Raw genomic sequence first — 22,383 nt, 5'->3', positions numbered from 1 at the left:
GCTGGATGGAGAGTGCATTTTATCTATCTAAAATGTACAAAATGGTTTGCCTGATGTTTTTATGTTCTTCCTTTTAGCAAAGTGGCCACTGGTTGTTTTTTTTCCTGTCATGTGACCTTGATCATGTTCCAGGGGTTAGAATCTAGAATCATAAGCAGCCACCAGTCTGCACGTTTGTAAGACCAGTAATAAAGTTCATGGCTTAGAGTCTGACTGGAGCAAGCAATCCATATTAGATAATGGGTTTTGATGTTCTTTCCTAGGGAGTTTTGAATGGAAAATATACTCAGAGAGGGGCATAGAAACTGAAGCAGTAGAAGAATTAGCTGAAGGGAAAAACAGACACAGAGCTGTAGAAATAAATGAGAAGTACACTTGTTTTTTTTCTTCCCTTTTTTAAAGATTTTATTTATTTTAGAGAGAGAGCACGGCGGGGAGGGTCAGAGAGAGGGAGAGAATCTCAAGCAGACTCTGTGTTGAGCACGGAGGCTGACATGGGGCTCAAGCTCATGACCCTGAGATCATGACCCGAGCCTAAACCAAGAGTCAGCTGCTCAACCGACTGAGTCAACCAGGCGCCCCAAGAAGTGCACTTCTGAAAGGGCTAGAAGATCTCGTTCCCTGAACTGCTGTTGCGTCATAGAGCTGTGCTTGAATCCTTGCAGCAGTGAATAGTAGGGCTCTTCTGCATGAGGCTGGCCCCTGTGGCTGTCGAGGTTCACCTTGTTCACCTAATTATCTTTACATCTCAGCCATCATTACTCTAGGTGATACAAGGACAAGCTCCATCCTTGTGCGCCATAAGAACTGATTAGCACAGAGAAGTATGGATGTTAATTTGATCCAGGAAGATAGGTGCTGCCTTATCTTATAGAGGACAACAAAGAAAGAAAGGCAGGAAAAGAAGGAAAGAGAAGCTGCTTATGGTGACAAATGCCTCCCATTCTGTTTACTGTTTTGAGATTGTAATCTAGTATAACAGACAGGGCCTTGATGGATTCAGGAGCTGAAGTCAATGAAGACAGGCATTCTTGTTTCCATACATCATTAACGAAATCAAGAACATGTTTGGTAAATAGGTTGAATGCATTTACTTGAAAAGCCAATGTAATTGTGATAACCTTCTCTAGGGACTGAATCTAACAACCGCCTGTCCCACTGACTTGGAGTTCTTCTGTATCCTTAAATATTTCTTATAGTGGGGAACCTGTTTCCCTTCAGTGAGATAGAACTAAGACCGTATGTATCTTCAGCAGAACTTCTGCTGTGATTGAAGATGTATATCCAGTCCTGCTTACCCCATTCGCTGGTCCTTGTGAGGACCGGCCTGAGGCATGGCTGCCTTAGCAAGGGTACTGAGTGCTGGCCAACAGCGCTGGGGCCGGGGCCCCAGACAACTCCGAGTGAGACAGTACATGTAACTGCAGGGACAGCAAGCTAAAACATCAAGAACGGACTTTGGCTGCTTATCTCAAAAGAGAACAAGAGCAAGATAGTAAATTCTAATTTTTATGAACATTACTTTTTTTCTATTTCTTTGGAAATTAAAAAAAATCATCATCTATTGAACACTTAATATGTGCTAGTCACTGATCTAAGGGTTTTACTTAAATGATTTTATTTAATCCTCATAATCTCTGAGGTGGATCCTGTTTGTATTCCCATGCTAGAGATGAGGAGACATACGTAGAGAGGTTAAGTGACTGGTCATGTGGAGCATAGTAAGGAAGTGGTGGATTTGGGAATCAGGCTGGGTGTTTTGACTCCAGGGCCGTCACTCTGATTCATGCTGCTGTATCACCTCACAGAGAAGAGGCTCTGTGGTCTCCTAGCTCTCTCACCTAGAAAAAGCCTGGTAAGGCTCTCAAAGTCTTAGCTTTTTCATTTTTAAATGAGATTGTCTTTCTTATCCTTAGGTTATTTTGAGGGTCAGATGTATACTTTTATGTGAAGGCATTTTGGAAACTTTTTTTAAATATGAGATACTATAATTGATAGTATAACCCTAAAATGATTCAGTGTCCTTCAAATAGATTCAGGCTCATTGTATAAACACGTTAGGATGTTACAGCTATAAAAGTGGGAAAGGTCCTGTACTGACTTCAGATGTGTTTTAGAACAATGCTTCTCAACCTTGGCTGTACCTAGGAATCATCTGATATAAATGGTATGGGGTTTAGGAGGTTTAAAAGTTCTCCAGGTAATTTGCCAATCAAGGTCAAGAACCCCACTACTTTAGACATAGATAGTTAACTTTATAAAGTGCCTGTTGCTTTGCATACTTACAGTGTTGTTTGTTTTTGTCTTAGTCCTTTTTTTTTCTTCTCTAAGACGACATAACCAAATACTTGCTAGATTTCATTGGTAGTTCCAACCTTATTAGATGGTTCAAAGGCAGTATAATTGTGTAAAGTGTGAAAATTTCCTTTATAATTTTAAGTATTTCACATCCCAGATGTTTTCTAAAGGAAATTATGCAGTCTGTTTTTGCTACTTTAATAACTGGTGTATGTACTGTTTTCAGATACCCAGAAAATCCAAGTTGGCAATTCATAGGAACATCAGAGATGACGAAGGCTTCATTATCAGGCATTTCGCAGGGGCAGTGTGCTATGAAACAGTGAGTATGACTTTTACCAAGAGAAAACCATTTGAAGTTGAAGGTGCACTGTACGAAATGTTAACCTCTAACCACATCTGGTTATTTCAATTTAAATTTAATAAAGTTTAAAATTTAGTTCCTCAGTCCACTGGCCACACTTCATGTGCTCCGTGTCTACACTGGTGGTGACTGTGTTGGACAGTGCAGATATAGAACAGTTCTGTCATCTTGGAAAATTCTATTGAACACAGCCATATCAAGGGATATTACCATAGGATGGACTGAATCATTCCTGTTCCTTTATTTTTCAGACCCAATTTGTGGAAAAAAATAATGATGCTTTACATATGTCTCTTGAATCCTTAATATGTGAATCCAGGGATAAATTTATACGAGAATTATTTGAATCATCCACAAATAACAACAAAGATACTAAACAAAAAGCAGGAAAACTTAGCTTCATCAGTGTGGGAAACAAATTTAAGGTATTTGTGTTAAATTTATTACTTGAATATTTGTTTTTACTACATTTGAAGTAAAATATATTGTTTTATACTTTACAGAGTAAATGTAGATCACTGTCAAAAATCCCATGAGTGAAATGCAAGAGCAGGCCCTGCATTGTTGATATTTGCATACAAAATAACATAAACTAGGTGTAGTAATTGAACATACAGAAATTCTTACATTTTTATGAATCTGTTCTTTCTTGTTGCTTAACATATCTGATTCATACCTGCTTCTCCTAATGTTCTTGCTTCTGCCTACTGTTTGGTTGACCTTCAAACCTTCTCTTTCCCATGTGTTTTCTGTTTCCTTCCTCATTCAACAGTTTTGTTTTAGCTGGAGTAGTCCAGCTCGGGATGGCTAGAGAGGACTAGTTGAGTTGAGAGGAAAAGCAGAGACAGCCAGGGGCTTCAGGTAAATGATCACCTTTGTGGACTCTTATTGATAGAATGGCTGCCATGTTAAAAAGAGCCCGTCTCAAGTTAATGATTCAGTTTTTAATTTATTTTCAATGTGTTTTCTTTCACTGTGCTTTATGGGTGTACGTATTACACTAAAATTTGATTAAAGCTTTTAATAACTTTGTAAAAGATAAGTGCTTTGTGTGACAAACCCTTCAAACTGCTTATTTAACATTGAAGAACATGTTACTTGTTTTATTAATTTTGGATCAGAAATTTATTCTTTGAAGTCTGACAAGGAATTGTCACATGATGTGTCTTAGAAATGGAACACTACTAATTGGTTCTAATTGATGAGTATTTAACATAGAAAAAGATAATTTAAAAACTTTTGTACCATAAGTTTAATGAATAAAAATTATAATAAATAGAACAAAGACATAAAATTAATTTCTCTTTTATACATTTCCACAAAATATTGTTCTTGTGTTTACAAGAAAATTCTGCATTTGCCTTTCATTATGTGTATTTTAAATATTAAAAAATAATGTAATTAGAAACTGTTTAAGCATGAGAGTACTAAAATAATAACAGTGTAAGCCTCCTGAAATCCCTTGTAGATTGAAATGGGCTCTAAATAACTAACTTGATAAAATCATGTTTATAAAAGCTAGATTTTTTTAAAAAGTAAATATAAATATAAGAGAAAGCTTGTAGTACTTTTCAGGTAATTGAATAAAAAGTCTTTAACTTTGTTATAAGTTATATATTCATTAATTATGGGTTCCTAATTCTCTTGAGCAATATTTTTTCCTCTTATTTTGATACTCTGAAATTCCTGAGTAGACATACAATAGCAGATTAGTTTAAAATAGTATATTAGCCTAAATGAAATGGCTATTATTATTTTCGTACTGTAGTATTGTAGTATTGCTGGTAAGAACATACTTGAAATTTTAAACAATATAAATAAAAACAAAAACGTTCTTTTTTTTTTTTTTAAAGATTTTATTTATTTATTTGAGAGAGAGAGAATGAAAGCCAGAGAGCACGAGAGGGAAGAGGGTCAGAGGGAGAAGCAGACTCCCCGCTGAGCAGGGAGCCCGATGTGGGACTCGATCCCGGAACTCCGGGATCATGACCTGAGCCGAAGGCAGTTGCTTAACCAACTGAGCCACCCAGGCGCCCTAAAAACATTCTTAAAATTCTTTGAATTAAAGTATTATGTTGAGACTTGAAATGCCTAAATATTGCTTATGAGCAATAGGATATATTTTGCATATTAAACTGCTAAAACCTATAATTGAGTGATATTATTAATAATAAAATTTCAAAAATGTGTTTATGAGGTACTTTGAAATGAAGTATTAATAATTCTGTTTTTCAATTTAAATTCAAGTAGCCAACATATAGTACGTCATTAGTTTCAGATGTGTAGTATTCAGTAATCCATCAGTTGTGTATAACACCCAGTTTTCATTACATCACATGTCCTCCTTAATGCCCATCACCCAATTACTCCATCCCCCTACCCACCTCTCCTCTAGCAACCCTCAGTTTGTTTCCTGTAGTTAAAAGTCTCTCATGGTTTTTCTCCCTTTCTGATACTTCCATTCAGTTTTCCCTCCCTTCCCCTACAGTCCTCTGCCCTGTTTCTTATATTCCACATATGAATGAAACCATATGGTATTTGTCTTAGTATTAATAATTCTTAATTTAAAATATAGTAGAATAGCTTGTTAAATTCAAGTTATGTAAAGCAATAAAACAAAAGAGGCTAACATTTACAGTAAAACTTGAGTTATCCATCATTTCTGAGAACCAGAAGTTCCTTACTGAAGAGTATCATTTTCAGGTTTTTGAAACATAACCCTTTTACTGTTAGTGTTTTAGAAAAATCATCCTTTTTGATGGAAATCTTACTCTTTTATGTACATAAATATATGTATGCTTTAAAATAAAAATAAAATACAAATAAAGCATGAGTTTCATAAAACTTTATACCTTATGGTCATTGACTGCTTCCTTGGTAATTGACATTCTTCCCTCTTCTCTCAAGTTTATTTTTGCTGCATCTACTCTATCTCCATTTTTTTGGAGAACGCTTTGCTTAGTTTATGGATTAAGAGGCATGGACATTGTGACAGGTTTCTTTTTAAATTAGTGGCTCTCGTACTTGCTTTTCAGTTATTTGTTGATCCAGATTGATAAAAGTTTTCAGAACTCAGTCAACCAGATAAGTGGGGTATGACTGTATTTTTTTAATCCAGTGGGAAATTCACTCCATTTTTATAACTTAACCCTCTGATACCTGAAGTATACTGTAGTATCATGGGTAAGAGAATGAACTTTATTAGGCCTGTGTTGGAATTTTGGCTTTACCATTACTAGTTCCGTGATCTTAGTCAAGTAATTTATCTCCCTAGACCTTAATGCTTTTATCTGAAAAATGAGGCTAATAATACATCCTTAATTAGAATTGTTGTGCAGATTAAACATGATAATGCTTGTGAAAAGCTTCAAAGCAGTGCCTGACTCATCGACAGCATTCAGTACAATCTACCTTAGTATTATTATTAAATATAGCTATGCTTGATCCAGTATGTTAATTAAAGAATCAACATCTTAATTTATCTTTTTGTGAGTAGTAAAATAAGCATCTTAGTATAAACTCGATATAAGAATTTTACATAATTTACTTTGCAGAGAAATAAAGCAAAACATGATTTTAATGAATAATTAAACCAGAGTAAATTATTATCACTTAATATTGTTATAAACAGGAAAATATAGTAACCTGTACTGTTTATTGTCAAGTTGTTTTTGAGAAAATTGTTCACGCTTTGAAGAATAATTGGAATGTGAAATATTTTAAAATAACAAAGAGGGTTTCTACAGCTAGGCAGGACAGTTTCATTTATGATAAGTGTTATATAAAACATTTCCAATACATACCATTAATGTGTATTTTAAGTATGTCTTCATTCTTCAGTGGAATGTGACAGAGACTGCACCCAGCTTGCTACATACTCAAGTACTGCTCTGTTAATCTCTTACGGAATGCATCCGCAGTATTTTCATTTACTTCCTTTGTTGCCTGTACACTTTTTGCTCATCCATCCCATCTGCAAGTGTGCATGTATTATATTTTAGCATTGCTAATATTCAGTCTTTTAATTATATAAGTTCTGTATAAGTCATATAAGTTATTGTCCTTAGCATTATATTAGCCATGTATTTTGCATGTTACTGTCAAAGAATTTATCAGTTAAATTGTACTGTGTTGTATGTTGATTTATTGCATGTTATTTTATGCTAATGTTGGAGAGCTAATATTAACTTAATAACATTGTGTACTTTTGCTTTTTGAAATAATAAAGTGATCTGCTTTCTTCTACAGACACAATTAAATCTGCTTCTGGATAAACTTCGAAGTACTGTGAGTACACTTAGGAAAAATCCAGGGTTTTTAAATGGTCCTCTTAAATTATTAAATAAGCACGGTAAACCTGGAATAATTAGAATTTAATTTTTTTTAAGATTTTATTTATTTTTTTTTTATTTGAGAGAGAGTGAGCGAGAAGGAGAGAGCACGAGCCAGGGGAGGGGCAGAGAAGCAGATTCCCCAAATGAGTAGGGAGCCCGACGTGGGACTTGATCCCAGGACTCCGGGATCATGACCTGAGCCAAAAGCAGAGGCTCAACCGACTGAGCCACCCAAGCGCCCCTAGAAATTAATTTTAAACTGAATTCCCTCATATTAAAAAATCAGTTTTTAGGGGCACCTGGGTGGCTCAGATGGTTAAGCCTCTGCCTTTGGCTCAGGTCATGATCTCAGGATCCTGGGATCAAGCCCCCATGTAGGGCTCCCTTCTCAGTGGGGAGCCTGTTCCTGCCTCTCCCCCTGCTTGTGCTCTCTCTGTCTCTTTCTCAAATGATGAATAGATAAAATCTTAAAAAAAAAAAAATCGGTTTTTAAAATGGTTGTCATTTTTGTTAGGCTTGTTCTGAAGAAAAGTCAAATATACATGTGAAGTCAGTATTTTATAAATATACAGAATTCTCTCAATGTTATTAAATTAAGATTATCTTGTAGTTTCAGAAAAGTGAAAATAATTATGTGGAGAAGAAAATGTATTTTTTTGGAATTAAACATAATGCATGTAATTCATTTTCATTTTATTATTCTAATAGTAACATTCTCCAACATGGTAATGTTGATGAGGAAAAAATGGACATTATATCTTTATGCCCTGTTATAGAGGCAGTATTTCCTAGGATCTTTTTTTTTAAGTAAACATTTTAGTAGTTCACTCTGTTTTGAGTTTTTTATTTTTTGTTTTTAAAGATTATTTATTTGAGGGGAGTTGGGGGAAGGACAGAGGGAGAGGGAGAGAAAATCTTAAGTAGACTTTGAGCTGAGTGCAGAGCCCAATGTGGGGCTCTTATCTCATGACCCTGAGATCATGACCTGAGCCAAAACCAAGAGTCAGATGCCCAACCAACTGCACCACCCCCGGTGACCCAGTTCACTCTGTTTTTTTAATGGAAAATTTATCAGAGAAAGAAGTTTGATGTGTGGGTTATGTAAATGAGGCATGATTCCAAGGTGAGACATTTTTTAAACAGATCTACTGAACGAATCAGATATTCTTCCTTATCAAGTAGTCATTTTGGAAAGCCAAGTATTTATTCTGTTGCTGCTGTTACTGCTTAACTTATTGTTAGACTGGCTTTTGGGACCATTCAGAGATTCTTGCACATATCCTCAATGTCTGCAAATATTTATCTTTTAAGAACCAAACATCTTTAAAAACCAAATCTGAGGAGGAGGGTGTTTTAGTTTTGTCTCCCAAATATAGTGCTACTATAAAATGAGGAGAGTACTTTTGTGATTTATAAGAAGAAGGTATTTCTAAAAAGTGTTCTGAAAGTGTTTGCAATGAGCATCATTGTTGAAATAACTGTTCAGTTTTCTAAGGGGACTACTTTGAAAACAAAGTAATTTGCATGTAGAGTGTATTCGCTTTAATACCCAACAGTTTCATTGTGTACATATCCATAGTCTTTCTGCCTCTTTCAACATAATCTGATAACTGATTCCAAATGAATGCCTTTAAAAGCTTTAAAAAATACTGTTCAACAAATAGAACTTTAAAATGTGCAGTGATGCAGCTTCAGGACTTACTGTATATTTTTGAAGTAGAATGATGAAAAAGGTGGAGTTTTTTTTCCCCACTTTGGCGTAAATTTGAAGAGGCATAATTTTATTTATTTCTTTTTACAGGGCAGTTTTCTTATCACAGAAGTATGGCACGTAAATACACTTAAATGTAGAATAAAATCACATATATATCAGCCTGCAAAATATATTGTTTAAATATGTTAAAATATTTCATGATGAAAGACTTCTCTTTTTACAATAACACCATTTTTGGCACTCAAATCTAAAATGTAGTATTTTTTCTTTTTTTTTTTTAAGGTATATTTATTTTAGAGAGAGAGAGCATGAGCAGGAGGGGCAGAGGGGAAGGGAGAGAGAATCCCAAGCAGACTCCATGCGAAGCGTGGAGCCTGATGCGGGGCTCAATCCCACGACCCCAAGATCACGAACTGAGCTGAAAACGAGTTGTTGGATGCCCAACCGACTGTGCCACCCAGGCGCCCAGTATTTTTCTAATATTAGTATATAATGCAGAAATTTATTCCAAGCTTGAAAATTTAAAAGTATCTAATTGAGTTTTAAATTTTTTAGTGATTATTTTAAAAGAGGTTCAAATATTAATGGTGACGTGTCTGGAAGTTACTGGTATTCATAGAAATAGAAAAGCAAGAATTCTCTATGTATTATCTTTAAAAAAGTACCTTTATTTTCCTAGGGTGCAAGCTTTATTCGTTGTATCAAACCTAATTTAAAGATGACAAGCCACCACTTTGAAGGTGCCCAAATTTTGTCTCAACTTCAGTGTTCAGGTATTTTCATATTTTTATAATTTATATCTATGTGTGTTGGGAGTCTTCACTCAAATACACTTTAATATGTATGGTATTTTCAAACTCACAGTTACTTGTTTTTAAGTGCAATGATTTTTACTTTTGCTTTCTTTTAAGAAAAGCATGGTTAACAAATTATTTGAGCAATATTGGGGTATAGTTTATTGTGAAATAAAACAATTATTTTACAGCATTGAAGTAAAATTTATAAAAACTCTAACTGCAAACCTAGATCTCCCTTAAGTAGGTTGCTTTCCGACGCCCTTCTCGGTCTGGCAGCAGTTCAGTTCTTATGCCCCACATAGCTGGGGCAGGAGGTAGGTTTTGGTGTCCTTGCTCTCACTCCACCGCTTATAAAAAAATGAAAACACAATGCCCTTGGCTGCTGCAGAACTTCTGTGCCTTTGGTTAAACTACTGCCCTCCATCTCTCACCCTCCACATTCTAACTGCTCAGTCACTGACGTCTTAGGCACCAGACACTGTTTTCCTGTACTGCGTGCATGTCCCATCTGCTGTCCTTACCATGCTACCCATACTTTCTCCCAAGGCTTCAGTCCTCTCATTGCCTTTTGATTCATCTCAGGCCTGTGATACTTCCTTAAACTACCTGTCTTTCTCCCTCCTTATATTGTTCCTTTCAAGGTCAGATTTATTATAAAGCTAGAGTTACTTAAGTTTCAGGGTCCCTCATTTAGATTGGCTCCTTTGAAAGCCCTGCACCTGCTTTTGTATTCTTTTGTAATTTTATACTTTTTCTTAAATTACAATTATATAAACTTTAGGCAGACCCACCCTGCTCTGCTGAAATCCCTGAGTCTCTGCCAACAGACAGCCTCACTTCTTTACTGGAAGATGGAAAGATTCACCCATGTGCTCCCAAACAATGCCATCTACCTGCATTATCTTCCCTCCTATGAAGAGGGTTGAAGTGCCTCTCTTCTTAGTTGAGATTATAGTTCTTTGGAATCCTCCCTACTACCTTCTCAGGAATCTTCAGTATCGATTATGTGTATTGAACCATTACCTTTGAGGTGGTCTCATTACCATTTAAACATGTGGAGTCCTTATCTTAATTCCCCTGACCCGCATTCCCTTCCAGCTTCTTCCTTATACCTCACCTCACTTTTTGTTCTCTAGTTTTCCCTTTCAGCCCAAGAATAGTCTATTCTTGGCTTTCTCAGTTTCCTACCTTCCACTCACTCTTTAACCCAAGAGATGTCAGCTTCCACCTTGATCAGTCCAACAAAATAATTCTTGGTAAGGTCACCCATGATTTCCCTGATTCTAAATCAGATTCATTTTGCAGCCCTTATCCTAGTGGATGTCACAGCAACATTTGACTCGACCAGTCCCCCTCACGTATCCTTTCTTGGCTCCTGAATCAGCTCATCTCCCTGCTTTTCTCTTTAATTCTCTGGTAATTCCTGACTCCTCTGCAGGGTCATCTTCTTCTACCTGGGTATTATTTGTTAGAGTTTTTCAGGCTTTGGGTTAGGCCTACTTTCTTTGTCACTCTTAATCAGTGCTGTCTGATATAACTTTCCATATTGATGGAAATATGCTGTATCTGTGTTGTGTTTGTGGCTGTTGAGCACTTGAAATGTGGCTGGCATGACTTAGAGACGGATTTTTAAATTTTAATTTTAGTTTTTTAAAATTTAAATAGTCACATGTGGCTAGTGCAACTACAGACCACATGGCTAGTGGGTGCCATATTGGACAGCATAGTTACATATTCTCTATCTAAGTCTCCTGAGGTCCCTCTGATGTGACCTAAACAGTGTGTCCCCCCCAGATTTATAAATGTAATTGACCTATAACATTATATAAGTTCATGTTGACTTGATACACTTAAGTATTGTAAAATGATTACCCCTATAGCATTAGTGAACTGTCTCAACAGATCACATAATTACCAGTTCTTTTTTGTGGTGAGAGTATTTAAGATCTTCTCTGTTAGCAAACAGTGTAGTCTTAGTACTCCCTAATATAAGCTATCACCATCTTTCACCTGGCTTTTTGCTGTAGCTTTCTAAGTATTCTCCTTGCATCTGCTCCGTCTGTTCTTCATATATATCCAGAATTATTGCTTTATAACTCGTCTGATCATGTCTTTTTACTGCTTAAAATGCTATAAAGGCTTGTCAGTATTATTAGAGGAAAGAGCAAAATCCTGGTAGCTTCTGAGGCCCCATAAGGTCTAGCCCATGTGTTCCTAGCTCCATCTCTTTCCACTCCCTCTGTTCTCTGTGCTTCAGCCATGCTGGCCTTTGTTTGGTTCCTTGAATCCTCCATATTCCGTCCTGCCACAGGGCCTGTGCACGTGCTGCTTCCTCTGTTTGCGAAGCTCTTGCCTCTCCTTTGTTTTTATCTTGCATATCTACGCTTGATTGTCCTTTGCTTGTGAAAGGCTTTCTTGATATCCCTAACAAGAAGAGGGTCTGAATGGTGCTGAACACTTTCATTGTAGTCATAAATTTTATATGTGTTTGTATAATTATTTTTTTCTCTATAAATCCCTTGGGGGCAGAAATGGTATCTGTCTTGGCTTACACATTTATATATGCCTTCTAGCAGTGCAGAGCTTATACTAGACTCAGTAAGTATTTGTTGAGTGAAATGCACAGTCTAGCACCTATGAAGACTTATTTTTGTGAATAATTTTAACAAATGCTGGAAGGTTAAATAATTCAGGTCTGCTGTATTCATACGTATAGTATGGATTTTTTTTTTTTTAAAGATTTTATTTATTTGACAGACACAGTGAGAGAGGGAGCACAAGCAGGGGGAGGGGGAGAGGGAGAAGCAGGCTTCCCGCTGAGCAGGGAGCCTGATGTGCAGCTTGATCCCAGGACCCTGGGATCATGACCTGAGCCGAAGGCAGACACTTACCAGTTGGCTTCTGATCAGCCAACACCAGGCAGATGACTGAGCTACCCAGGCACCCCTAGATTTTTTTTTTTTAATTAATTTATTTGAGAGAGAGAGAGAAAGCCTGAGCAGGAGGGGCAGAGATGAGAGGGAAAGAGAATCTCAGGCAGACTCTGTGCTGAGTGCAGAGCCTGACATGGGGCTGGATGTCAGAACCCTGAGATCACAACCTGAGCTGAAACCAGGAGTTGGATGCTTAATGGACTATGCCACCCAGGTGCCCCAGTATGGATGTATTTTTGTAATGTTGTCTTCAGGTAGTTTTAGCTTTGATTTTTTTTTTTTTTCATTTAAATTTCTCTTAGGGTTTGTTAAGCCTAATATATTAAATCATTTATTTTGTAAGTGAGCATCTAGTGTCCTGGCAAGTCAAGCATGTTTACAGTTTAGCTATATATACTATTAAGTGGGGTAGAGTGTGGGGTTACAGATGTTTTAGCTAGGAATTTCTTTCAGTTAAGCAGTTTGTTTCAGTATATTAAGATGTGTTGGCAATTTAATAGATGACACCAATTCATAGTAGTTTGATTTTTTTTAAGTAATAATAATAGTAAAATGGGGGCGTCTGAGTGGCTCAGTTGGTTAAGCATCTGCCTTCGGCTCAGGTCATGATCCCAGGGTCCTAGGATTGAGCCCCGCATCGGGCTCCCTGCTCAGCAGGAAGCCTGCTTCTCCCTCTCCCACTCCCCCTGCTTTTGTTCCCTCTCTCTCTGTCAAATAAATAAAATCTTTAAAAAAAAATAGTAAAATGATATAGAATTGGTTATAGTCATGTGGCCAGGTAATGAGAAAAATAAAAAAAATACCAAAAACTGATAGAAATAAAAATATTTATGAAGCTTTCTAAAATAAAGGCATTTAAGATTTGAATTCTACATTGCCTTTCCATTTTCATTATTTTTTTCCAAATTAAGGAGAATTAGTTCATTTAGGACATCTTTTTCTGAAATTACTATCTTCTGATCAGCCAACACCAGGGCAAAGTAGGGGGAGGTAAGAGAAGGCAGATGTTCTTCCTCTGTAACCTTGGGGTTGTGCTGCCTGTCTGTGGCAACAAAGAGGGTTGTGAGTATAACCAGCCAGACTGCACCAACAAGCCCCTCACCAAACTCCCAGAGAAGGAGCCAGGGCATGGAAATTTCTAGAAGGAAGAGTACTTGGTTTGGTGATTTTTATTTTTATTTTTTAAATGTTGAAAGGTCTTTAGCGTAAATTAGCTTCAAGTGCTGAGAAAGCAGCCTCAGGCTTGGCAATTTGTTAAGCTTCATGATATTCTTAATGAACTTTTGTGAGCCAGTTCATATGTTGTCTTCAGCTATAGGGCAAGCCAAGAGACCCAGAGGTGGCAGATGTGTACATTCCCAAGGGTACTTGTTTATTTGATATAAATGGACAAGAATTATAATGATACCAATCAAACCTTTAATTTTTCCAAGCGGAGCCCAGAACTAATTAGATTTAGTTTTAGATATTTCTTTCCATAGGAATGATTGCCTTTATGTGCTTCATTAATTAGTATTAAAAATTACAAGAGTTATATAGTTGACTCTAACAAAAATCAAATAGTACAGAATAATATAAGTAAAAAGTCTCATTTCTCAGGGGTGACTACTTAATTCTGTTTTGGGTATATTTCTTATACTGGTTAAATCTCTCCCCTATTCTTTTTAATGAATACATCATATTCTACCATATGATTATAACATAATTTAATTGATATTTAAGTTATTTCTGTTTTTTTTTTTCCATTACAGTGACCCAGTAGACACATGTGCGTTCTCTGTGCATATCTTTGTCCACATGTGTGACAAATTGTAGGATAGATTCAAAGAAGTAGAAAGTACCGAGTCAAGGGGATAAATATTTCCAAATTGCCGTCCAAAATTGTTGCACTGGGTTTACTTTCCCCACCAGTAGTATAATGTGTGTGTTTTCTTTCACTGTCATCAACCCTGAGTACTATTGGTCTTTTATACCTTTGCCAGGTAGGTTAAAATTCAATAGGTTAAAATTCTGATAGGTTAAAATTCAATCTCACTGCCTAGAAAATATATCTTTCCTATGAGATTATTTCAAAATAAACATCCACTCGTTTAAAAACACATTTTATAGTTTCATTTTGCTAATTTAAATTTTTGACCACCAGGAATATATTTTGGTATAAGGAATGAAATAGGGATCCAGTGTTATGTTTGTTCTCTAAATGGCTGGCTGTTTGTCCTATTGATTTGAAAGTCCCAGAGAGTGAAACCCAGGTCTTTTTTATAAATAAAAGTACTGGCATTATCTGTAGTTGTTGAGCCTTCCCCTGACTACTTCATACTTTTCCTGACATGAAAAGTTCATACTGACTCAAGGCTCAAATTAACCATCTACTAGAGTAAAACTGAAAATATTCATTCTATAGACTCTTATCCCAAATAGGCTAGTTTCTTTGAGAGGTGAGTGAAAGGGGATCTTTACAGTGAAATAGCAAGCTCTCCTTTCTTTTTCTTTTGCTTTGTGTAAGCATAGGTGAGAATTTGGGAATGTGTCTGACTACTTCTTGAAGACTCTATCAGGAATCTTGTTCTAAAATTAACCTCAGGACTGGGAAAGTGGCTTAATGCAGGCCTCTACCTCATATGCTATTGATTGTGACAGAGGTTTCTAGCAGAAAAAAGAAACAAACCAGATTTGAGCTTTCTAGGGACCAGTAATTTGTCCCTAGAAAATAGTCAAACTGATTTTTGACAAAATTTGCTACAATAGTTTAAGGTAGTGGGTAAGTTGATACATATTGAATATGAATATGATATTCCCTCTGTAATATTTCATTGTTGGTGATTCCTGTAAATTGCCCCTTTCTAAACATTAGTTTGTAAAACTGTTAGATCATTCACAAGTTATTTTTGGACTTCTCTACAGAGATTGGCAATAATTTGTGTTTGTTTATGAATCTAGGTATGGTGTCTGTTTTGGACTTAATGCAGGGTGGTTTCCCATCACGAGCTTCCTTTCATGAACTCTACAACATGTATAAAAAGTATATGCCAGATAAACTTGCAAGATTAGACCCAAGACTGTTTTGTAAGGTACAAATACTGCCTAAGTTGAAATTTCTTAGCTATGAATTATCTTTCTTACTAATTACTATTTGGCATTTAACTTTTGAACTTTCATTTTTCAGGCTCTTTTTAAAGCTTTGGGCTTAAATGAAATTGACTACAAGTTTGGGTTAACAAAAGTATTTTTTAGACCTGGCAAGGTAAATACGTTTTATTTTAAACTTTAACATGATGAATATGGTTAGTTGGAGTCAATGCGTATTTTTAAGTGTTTAGTGATTTGTGTTATTCGTGAATTATATGATCACTAACAGTATGTGTGTATCACATACACAATTTCCCTACTTGCGAGTTTACAATGTGTAATATTTTGTACAAGTTTTACAACTTTTATTTCACATTCAGAGGTACTGGAATCAGAGCATTGCTTAATTGGATTTTTTGCTTAAATAAGGATTAACCAGAAAATACTTACTAATTTATTTTTTAAAATTTATTGTATTCAGTTAATTTATTTTTTTAAGTAGGCCCCATGCCCAGTGTGGGGCTTGAACTTAAAATCCTGAGATCAAGAGTCACATGCTCTACCGACTGAGCCAGCCAGACGCCTCTACCAGAAAATACTTACGGAAAGCTTTTCTAAAACATTAATTCAGTGTTCAAGAATTAAAAATTTCACAGTACTTTTGAGTCTTTGTTGTAAGAACAAATTTTATTGGCATATGATAGGTGTAGAAGGTATAGGAAATTGGACTGAAGTTTGTGTCAACTTCTGTCAAACCCCAGAATGAATGAATGTATATATACTTTTGTATGTAACATAATTAGGCTAACCCATAGTTTTTGTATTTATAGATTTCTGTACTAAATTACAAGACTGACTTATAGAGTATTTCATAACAAGTATGTACAAAACAAAAACACCTAAATGCTAGTCACAATTTGTTTGTAATATTTTCACCATTCCTAACTTTGTTAATATTGATTGAATAATAATAAATAATTTTAAACACAACTGTAATTATATAATATTATATAATAGCCAACTATACTTGTTTGACTTAGCAATATCATTAATAAATATCTCTACTGCCTTGAAGGCTAGATTAATGATAATAAATCTGATTTCATATTTTGGGGCATGAGATAAAAATCTATGTAATACTTCCCTTTGAATATTTTTACTGCAGAAGACCCATACCATTTCTTGTATAAAAGAAAAAAAAGAAAACAAGTATATATTCATAGGTGACTTAGCTGTATTCATACGTATTTATCATAAGTTCAACTTTTCTCTTATTTCAGGGCTATAGTAATAATTTTAGAATTAATAACCTGAGAAAACACTTGGTCTTATTTGCCCTGAGAAAAATTAAGCAGAAGAATATGTTGAAAGCATAAGGCAGGTTTTCAAAGATCTTTAATCTTGTTATGTTACTTTTAACTTAATTTTAATTATAAGAAGCCTTTGTATTGATAGGTGTGGACATCCTCAATATATTGTAGTGAGATATTTGATAAACGATAGAAAATCATTATATAATTTGGTGGTAAGTTGTGGAAATAATGCATTTTATTTTTTAGTAGTCTAATAGCTGTTTCATTTGTATTGTCTGTCTCTTAGTAGCAATTTCTGATACCTGACCAAAATAGAGATAGAGGTTGGGAGAGTCAGTAGTTTTAGAGGTACCTGCTTTTATTATATTAGCTGACCTTCACCTGTCAGAAACTGTATACAGCTATCTAAGTATGTGGATGAACCAATTCAGAAACATATTAGCCCTTTTATCATTCTTTTCTCAGTAAAACTTTTTTGCCAACCATCTGTAATTGCATTTAAGATTTTTTCTACCTTTGTTATTGAATCTGCTAACTAGTAATGAGTAACGCCCTCTTACCCCTCCAAAAAAGGGTGCTGAAGGAAGGAAGAGAAAGGCAGCAAAATATAGCCAGATATGTTTGAATTTGCTGAGATTTGTGTCTGTAATTCGTTTGTGATCATTTCCAGGAAGTTAGATTTTGGGCTTGACTTCTAGTTATTTTGTATCTCTCTGTGTGTTTTAAACACATTTATCTTTTGATATTGATGCAAAATTATTTCATTTCCTAGTTTGCAGAATTTGATCAGATTATGAAGTCTGACCCTGATCATTTAGCAGAATTGGTTAAAAGAGTCAATCACTGGCTTATCTGCAGTCGCTGGAAGAAAGTTCAGTGGTGCTCACTCTCAGTCATCAAATGTAGGTGTTTTCTTTCACATCAAGATCTGTAATTATTTTGGAAATGAATTGGTTTGTGGAATGTTATGCAGTTGTCACAGTGGTGAGTGCTGGGCCACAGGGACCACTTTGCTTCTTTGGGCTGTGTTCCTGGTTCCATGTAACACCTCCATGTAGTGTGGATGGTAAATATTTAGAAAATATTTTTTGTGTCTGTTACTTATCTTCCTATCCAGATATGTTAGGGGAGAATTAATTTCATCATGTCCTAAACAAAACAGAAACAGAACTCATGGTCTTGATTCCTCTCCCTCCCTCCACATCATCCCCCAGTCTCTCAGACTGAAGCCAGAACTTTTCTCTTTCCACCTGCATGGCATCACCAGTTCACACACCAGAAATTTCAAGATTGTAATTGTCTCTCCTTTCTTGTCCCTGAAATCGTGTCAGTGAACAAATCCTGTTGATTCCTCCTCCAAATACTGTACATTCTTTCCTCTTTATTGCCAGGGTCTTAGTGGTACCCAACTTCCCCACTCACATAATAACTTCAGTAGCTCCCAAACTGGGTTTTCTCGGCTTCCTGGGAGTTCTCTTCCTAGAGTTTCTTTCTAAACTAAAAGCCTTTTATTAAGGCTTTCCTTTAATATAGGGCGAAGTCTTAGAATGTCTTCCATGGCCCCATGAAATGGGGTTTCAGCTTCCCTTTCTAGCCTCTTCTCCTGCCACTGCTTTTTTAGACCCTGTTCTCTCTGACACACTGGACTGAGCTACTTCTTTGTGTATCTCTGCTAGGTCATAGCCACTGTTTATCTCTGCCCAAAACAAGGATTAGAGACAGAATGTTTTTGGGTTACCTGAGGGTCTGTGGCAAATATTTAATTGTATAGAATTACTGTCAGTAACTTGATTAAATTTATAATTGTCCCTCCCACCTCCCCACTTGCCAGTGCTAGGCACTTGAAAAGGATTAAGTAAGATATACCTTATTAATAGAAAAATAAAATCCCTTTGACTTAACCAAAAGGGACCATGCAGAGATTATTATTGAGGTCTTTTGTTAGACAATTGTGAATATAGATAAAAAGAAAACTGTAAGAAAGAAAAATAACAAAAGCTCTTTTTCCCATAGTTTTCCAAGTAAAATATGAACACATTTGTCACTATAGTTCAGTGCTTTCAGCTTTATGCATTGCATTATGATAGAAAACACATTATATTTAAATTATCTGTGCTACACCATTTGTGGATTGTTGTTGTGCAGTGGTTAAAATTAGTAACCAGACAGGATCTTTGCAGGATGTTGAGGGAAGCTCTGAAAAAAATGTTTCAAGGTCAGATTAGTATAGTAGGTTCTGGGTAACTGAAGTTAAATAGATTCCTTTACTGGTAGGGCTCTCAGAGGCTTTGCTATGTATGTTCATTGTGAATCTCCTAAAGGAGGTATAGTGTATAGCTTTTCCTAAATTCACTTGACAAGTGACTCCTTTTTTTTTTTTTAAGACAAACCTGTTAACATTTAATAGACCAGTATTTCCTAGGGCAGTTTGGGAAACAATAGTGTTACATAATAAGGAAATAACATTTAAAATGTAAATTTTAGCCATACACATGATGTACTTTTTTTTTTTTTAAGAAATATAAGGAATTAAGGAAATGTTAAACTTCCTGATTTGTTATCTGGTATAACATGTTCATCAAAATTTCATGTTTCTTGAAAATGGCTTTGTGGAAATGAGTGCTTTTTAAGAATATGATATGCCTGATTTAAACTGAATAATTGTCATTGTATTTTCCTCTTACACATAGTGAAAAACAAAATAAAATATCGAGCTGAAGCCTGCATTGAAATGCAGAAAACTATTCGAATGTGGCTTTGCAAAAGGAGACACAGACCTCGGTAAGATGAATAGTGCCTAAAGAATCCTACTAAACCTACTTACCCTCATATAAAATGGCTGTAAAGTCATAATGAAGAGCAGTTTGGATGCTGTTTTCTCCTTTCTCATGTTCTTTGTAAAAAGGCATATTATCTGTGATTTTATATTATGTACTTGAAATTAATTAACCAATTCATTATTTTATTACTTGCCTCATGCTACAAAGGGATTTGAAGTAGCTTACAAAAATGTAAACACTATAAAAGGTTGAAATAAATGGCTAAAAGAAGCTCTTTTATTCTGATCATTTTAGTATCTTGAGTTTCTTGATAAATGTCAAATTGGCGTTTTTAAAAAAAACTCATTAATGTTTTCACCATAATTCTCAAGATTATCTTTGGAATTATATTGTCTCTAAATTTAGTCTTTATTTTTGAGTCTTATTAATTTAGACTTTTTAAACTTAGAGTCCTGAATAACTGTTAATCCTTAAACGTTTTTAAAGAGAGAACTCTTTTAAGTTCTTTTGTAATTAGAATTGTCAAGTTTTTCAGTGTAAATGTAGAAGGCTAAAATGTTACTGATAGGCATCAAGGTCATTCACACCCATACTTGATTATTTCTTTTTTACCTTCAACAAGAGATCTAAAAAAGAGAATCCTGGATATTATGAAAGGAGAAGTGAAATACTCTATTTAGCAGTATGTTTAGCATTTTATTAAGATGAAAAATGTATGCATAGCATTAAATGGTGAATTTAAACTCTGATGAAGTATTACCTTTACAGCATCGATGGCCTGATTAAGGTGGGCACACTGAAAAAACGACTTGATAAATTTAATGAAGTAGTAAGTGCATTGAAAGATGGAAAGCCAGAGGTGAATAAACAGGTCAAGGACCTTGAAATTTCTATTGATGCTTCAATGGCCAAAATTAAGGTATGTAATTTTAATCCAAATGGCTGACTTTTTTTTAAATATATTTTGTTATTGGTATTGAATTTTATAGAAAAAATGTCTTTTTTTAAAAAATACAAATGTTGCACGTTTTGAGTCTCAGTGATGGCGAGTGATTCTCATTATATCGTTCTCTCTGTGTTTGAAAATTTTTATAGCAAGAAACTATAAAAATAGTTTTTATGCAGTTTTATCTGTTAGGAAAGTCCTCCTTCCCATCCAAAATAGTAACTAAAATACTATACTCTATTAGTAAGCTTTTATATACTCATTACTGAGACAGGAGTAATGCAAGTTATTTTAATTTGTTTCATCTTTTTTAGAAACTTCAGAAACTAATTTTCAAATTATAAAAGTAATGTAATATTATGGAAAATTTGGAGAAAACCACCAAAAACCCCTTAAGCCTCAACAATAACACATTCAGCTATTACACTGTTGCGTAGTCACTGTCCAGTCTTTTTTTAGGTGCACGTTTGTATGGTTCTCCTCACAATTTAATTTTGTGCCCCTATTATGTTATATCTTGTTCCTGTTATTACATTATCTTTATATTGGTTATATCATGAACTACTTAGCTGTTTTGAACTTAGCAATTAATTTTCCCTCAAGTTTTTTAGGGAAAAAATAATGGGCCTCTTTTTTATGTCTTGATTTTCATTTATTTAATTACCAGTGGTACTGAAAATGTCTTTGGTATGCTTGCTTATTAATTATAGTACATGTTTATTCAAACCTTTTTCTGTTATATTTTAGGGTCTTAATGTTTTTCTCATCCATAAGTCAGTACAGTTGTATGGGCTCTACAACTCTCTTTTTATCATATTATCTGCAGATATTTTATGTAGACAGTGGTAAATCTTGGAGGGAGAATGGAAAAAGAAGCTCAAGAGAAGAATAAAAATGCTTTGGAGATAAACTTAACTGATTTCACAAATCTGTCAGTAGCCATTGTGTGTGTGGTATTATCGATGAACATCAACCCAGCCACATTTTTTGAAGGCTCACTTAGGAATATCATCCAATAATTTTGGTGTATTTAGTAATTTCTTAAATATTCCTTAGGTACTGTTTTAACATTATTATTGAAGAATTGTAAACAAAAGCAAAATTAGCAAATTAGCAAATCCTTCCTTAAAACATTATTTTCAACTATAGTATGTTACTTCATCTACACCTTAGATATTTGATTACTTGGAAATAGATTGAAATATTTGTCTGCAGAGATAACTTAAAAATTTTTTGAACATTGTTTAATGTATAAATAGTATAACAAAGATAATGGCCTTATTGCTTACCAACTTTTCTGGTCTTTGCTGTATATATGTATGTTTTTTTTTGTGATAAAAGTATGACATTAAATTTACCATCTTAACCATTTTTAAATATATAATTCAGTAGTGTTCAGTATATTCGCATTGTGCAACAGAAGATAATTTTTAAGTACATGTTTATTATTTTGTTTTTAAGTCCACTATGATGACGAGGGAACAAATACAGGGAGAATATGATGCACTAGTTAAAAGCTCAGAGGAACTTCTTAGTGCATTACAGAGAAAAAAACAGCAGGAAGAGGAAGCAGAAAGGCTGAGGCGTATTCAAGAAGAAATGGAAAAAGAAAGAAAAAGACGTGAAGAAGATGAACAACGTCGAAGAAAGGAAGAGGAGGAAAGGCGGATGTAAGGAATTTATATTGTTTTGAATTAGAAACTAACAGAATAGTGAATTCTTGGTGTTGATGAATTTTCTTAATTTTAAAAGTTATATTCTCATTTTAAAACAAGAATCTTAGAATTAGTTTAAAAATAGAAAAGTTCATTTTATAATAATAACATAATGATTTT

At 34.9% G+C, this 22,383-nt stretch overlaps 1 protein-coding gene across 15 annotated transcripts in view; it reads left to right on the top strand.

Annotated features, from left to right (window-relative positions):
* The window catches only part of MYO6 (myosin VI), a 146,035-nt gene that overhangs the window by 105,625 nt on the left and 18,027 nt on the right, over nucleotides 1-22,383 (top strand). For 14 of the 15 annotated variants that reach the window (XM_027600915.2, XM_027600913.2, XM_027600912.2 and 11 more), the window contains 10 exons: nucleotides 2,525-2,620; nucleotides 2,914-3,087; nucleotides 6,911-6,949; nucleotides 9,390-9,483; nucleotides 15,381-15,511; nucleotides 15,607-15,684; nucleotides 17,595-17,724; nucleotides 19,513-19,603; nucleotides 20,371-20,521; nucleotides 22,010-22,218. In XM_027600915.2, coding sequence (XP_027456716.1) covers nucleotides 2,525-2,620; nucleotides 2,914-3,087; nucleotides 6,911-6,949; nucleotides 9,390-9,483; nucleotides 15,381-15,511; nucleotides 15,607-15,684; nucleotides 17,595-17,724; nucleotides 19,513-19,603; nucleotides 20,371-20,521; nucleotides 22,010-22,218 — 1,193 coding nt within the window. The remainder of the gene's footprint in view (nucleotides 1-2,524; nucleotides 2,621-2,913; nucleotides 3,088-6,910; nucleotides 6,950-9,389; nucleotides 9,484-15,380; nucleotides 15,512-15,606; nucleotides 15,685-17,594; nucleotides 17,725-19,512; nucleotides 19,604-20,370; nucleotides 20,522-22,009; nucleotides 22,219-22,383) is intronic. The other variant, XM_027600917.2, reaches the window with a different exon arrangement.

This window comes from Zalophus californianus, chromosome 7 (genome assembly GCF_009762305.2).
Source record: "Zalophus californianus isolate mZalCal1 chromosome 7, mZalCal1.pri.v2, whole genome shotgun sequence".
NCBI lineage: Eukaryota > Metazoa > Chordata > Mammalia > Carnivora > Otariidae > Zalophus > Zalophus californianus.
Note: the sequence above shows the minus strand (reverse complement) of the source record. Positions and strands in the feature narration are given on the sequence as shown.